At 36.6% G+C, this 3,313-nt stretch overlaps 1 protein-coding gene across 1 annotated transcript; it reads left to right on the top strand.

The window, feature by feature from the left end:
• Positions 1-366: 366 nt before the first annotated feature.
• On the top strand, positions 367-1,149 carry LOC124913113. Its single transcript, XM_047453732.1, has one exon. It carries the CDS (start codon positions 367-369, stop codon positions 1,147-1,149), a length of 783 nt encoding a protein of 260 aa, XP_047309688.1.
• Positions 1,150-3,313: the final 2,164 nt, after the last annotated feature.

Genomic DNA, 3,313 nt, shown 5'->3' with positions numbered 1-3,313 from the left:
TCTAATTTAGTTTGTTTAAGTTCGAATTTTGAATGTTTGTAATGGTGAATTTTAATGTGACTAAATAATCGGCCCAAACAAAGGTTACTAGTTAACCGAAGTTCACAATTACTTGTGATAATAAACACGTAACAATTATAAAGATTTTTTACATGAGAATATCAAATCATTCCAAAGAAAGGTTTGTTATTTGTCATGCATTATTGTTAGTATTTGATTATTGCAACAAAATATCACTAGCAGTTAAATTTCATTGTTCAAAGACTTGAATTTAATGGTGCACTAGATATTTTGGATGGGATTTGCTGATTATTTTAAATTTGATTGAAAATTAAAGAATTGAGCATGTTAGTTACAAGTTAAATTATGTTTTCAGCTGATGTTGCAAATATTAATGTCAACTTAAGTTCAGTCCCAGTCCTTAATGGCTCTAACTTTAAGGATTGGAAGGAGAACATTCAAATAATTCACGGTTTCATGGACATGAATCTTGCGATACGAACAGAGCAACCCACTACTCCTATGGTTATTATCTCTACTGAAGAGAAGGATAAATTTGAGAGATGGGAACGCTCTATCCGCATGAGTCTTATGATCATAAAGCGTGCAATTCTGGAGGTGTTCAGGGGTGTTGTGTCTGAAGACACCACCAATTCTAAAGATTACCTTGCAGAAATTGAAAAGCGCTTTATTAAAAGCGATAAGGCTGAAACAAGCACTATTCTTAAGAGCTTGATTTCAATGAAGTATAAGGGAAATGGTAATATAAGAGAGTACATCATACAGATATTTAATCTTACATCAAAACTTAAGGCACTAAAGCTTTATTTGCATGAGGATTTACTTGTGCATTTCATTCTGATTTCTTTTCCGATTCAATTCAACCACTTTAAAGTCAGTTTTAACTGTCAGAAAGAAACATGGAACTTAAATGAACTAATTTCTCATTGTGTTCAAGAGGAAGAGAGACTAAAGCAAGAAAGGACAAAATGTGCTCATCTGGAAAGCACCTCTAGGGATAAGGGCAAGAAAAGGAAGAATGTTGATGCTGCTCAAGGTCCAAATGCAAAGAAAAATGTTAACAATGACTGTTTCTTTTGCAATAAGGCTGCACATCTAAAGAAGGATTGTACTAAATATCGTGCATGACGCGAAAAGAAAGGTACATTTCTTAATCTGGTTTGTTCTTAAGTTAATTTAGCATCAGTACATGGAAATACTAGGTGGTTAGACTCCGGTACTACTACTAACATCAGTATTTCAATACAGGGTTGCCTGAGCTACCGAAAACCAAGTGATGCTGAAAGACGTATCTTTGTGGGCGATGGAAAATCGGTAGAAGTTGAAGCAATTGGACACTTTAGATTGTTGCTTATTTCTGGTTTCTATTTGGACTTAAAGGATACTTTTATTATACCTTCGTTTAAACGAAATTTGGTTTCTATTCGTTATTTGGACAAAGGTTATTCTAGTTTGTTTGGAAATGGTCAATTTAAGTTATCTATTTGTACTTTGGATGTTGGAACCGGTTCATTAATGCATTGTGACAATCTTTATTTACTTGATACAATTGCTTTATATAATTAAACCTTGAATGTGAAATCAAGAGATACTAAACGAAAGCTAAATAATAATAATTCGAGTACATTATGACACAAATGCTTAGGTCACATCTGATAAGAAAAATTAAGTAAGTTATTTTTCAAACCGGCCACACATTACGATTTTTGAATATTTATTCTAAATAATCAAAAAGGGAGAAATTGTTAGAAAATAATTGTTATAACTTATGAAAAGTTTAATGAATAGATAAAACTAAGTTCAAATATATATGTTAAACCGCTAAGTTATATCAAGTATATTAATTGGTTTAAATATAACAAGAAGGTGTTGTAGCGTAGTGGTAAACATCTTTGCCTCACTGCAAATAATATTTAAAGTTTTGCTATTTCAGGGAAACTGAGCATTCGGTTGGAAATATAAATATATATCGTTCGGTTTGAAGTAAAAGGCTCCGGTCAAACCGGTTCGGTCAGTAAAGTCCAGTCAACCGGCTCGGAGCTCGGTCAACCGGTTCAGAGCTCGGTCAACCAGTTCGGTCAGTAAAGTTCAGTCAACCGGCTCGGAGTTCGGTTAACCGGATCGGTCAACCGGCACTTAATGTAGCATGGCCGGTCGGTCATAAATGAGTTCCGGTTTATTAAATGCTCCGGTTGATTAAATGCAGCCGCTCCGTCATAAATGCTCCGGTTGATTAAATGCAGCCTCTCTGGTAATAAATGCTCCGGTTATTAAATAAACTGCAGGCAACAGGTAGCTGTCAGGCATTCTTGTCTAAATTCAGAAGCAACCTCCAAGTAGCTGTCACGCAGGCTTATCCAAGATCTCTAGCAAATCTCTGAAACAGGCGGCCGGCTAAGTGCATGTCTGCCATGTGTCCAAAATGCAAACCGGCTAAGTGCATGTCTGCCATGTGTCGAAAATACAAACCGCCTAAGTGCATGTCTACCATGTGTCCAAAATGCAAACCAGCTAAGTGCATGTCTGCCATATATCCAAAATGCAAACCGGCCAAGTGCATGTCTGCCATGTGTCCAAAATGCAAACCGGCTAAACGCATGTCTGCCATGTGTCCAAATTGATCTGTCCAAGAGGGAAGGCGTGCTAGCCTCTTGATCATTACCGGTTTCCAGTGGCCAATCTCCTGGAGAGAGAAAATATGACCGTTGTCATATTTTTCATATAAATAGAAGCCAAGGAAGAAATTTTGCAAAAAGCATCAAAATTGACATTCAATAGTTCTGAAACAAGCAAGAGAGAGAAAGAAATCTAAATAGTTGTTTCATTTATTGAAAGCATTGTTGTTATATTGAGTTATTGTATTACATCATAGTGAGTGGTGTAACCGACAAGTAGCGATTAAGGCTCGTTCGGCATTGTGTGAGTGTTGTAACATTCAAGTTAGTGGAGATCCTTCTCATAATCTGTGAAGAAGGGGTGACGCAGGAGGGTTTGCTCCGAACATCCATAAAAAATCTTGTCTCGTGTCATTTCTTTTATTTCTGCCTTACTCACTCTAAAAACTGAACTATCACTCACTTCAAACAAAACCGGAACATAATCTTAACCAAACCGGTCTATCCATCCTCTCTAACCGACTCCTCCTAAATACTCTCCAAACCGAATCGTATTCGTTGCTTCAGATTGAAACGGACATTTCCGCACTTGAACTCGGTTCAAGAGTCTGTGAAAATCTGCGTAGTGTTAAGAACGGTTTTAGTCTCTAACCGGACTATCACCAAATTATGTGTTG

Source organism: Impatiens glandulifera, chromosome 8 (genome assembly GCF_907164915.1).
Source record: "Impatiens glandulifera chromosome 8, dImpGla2.1, whole genome shotgun sequence".
Classification (NCBI taxonomy): Eukaryota; Viridiplantae; Streptophyta; class Magnoliopsida; order Ericales; family Balsaminaceae; genus Impatiens; species Impatiens glandulifera.
The sequence above is the reverse complement of the archived record's forward strand: the minus strand, read 5'-3'. Positions and strand labels throughout refer to the sequence as shown.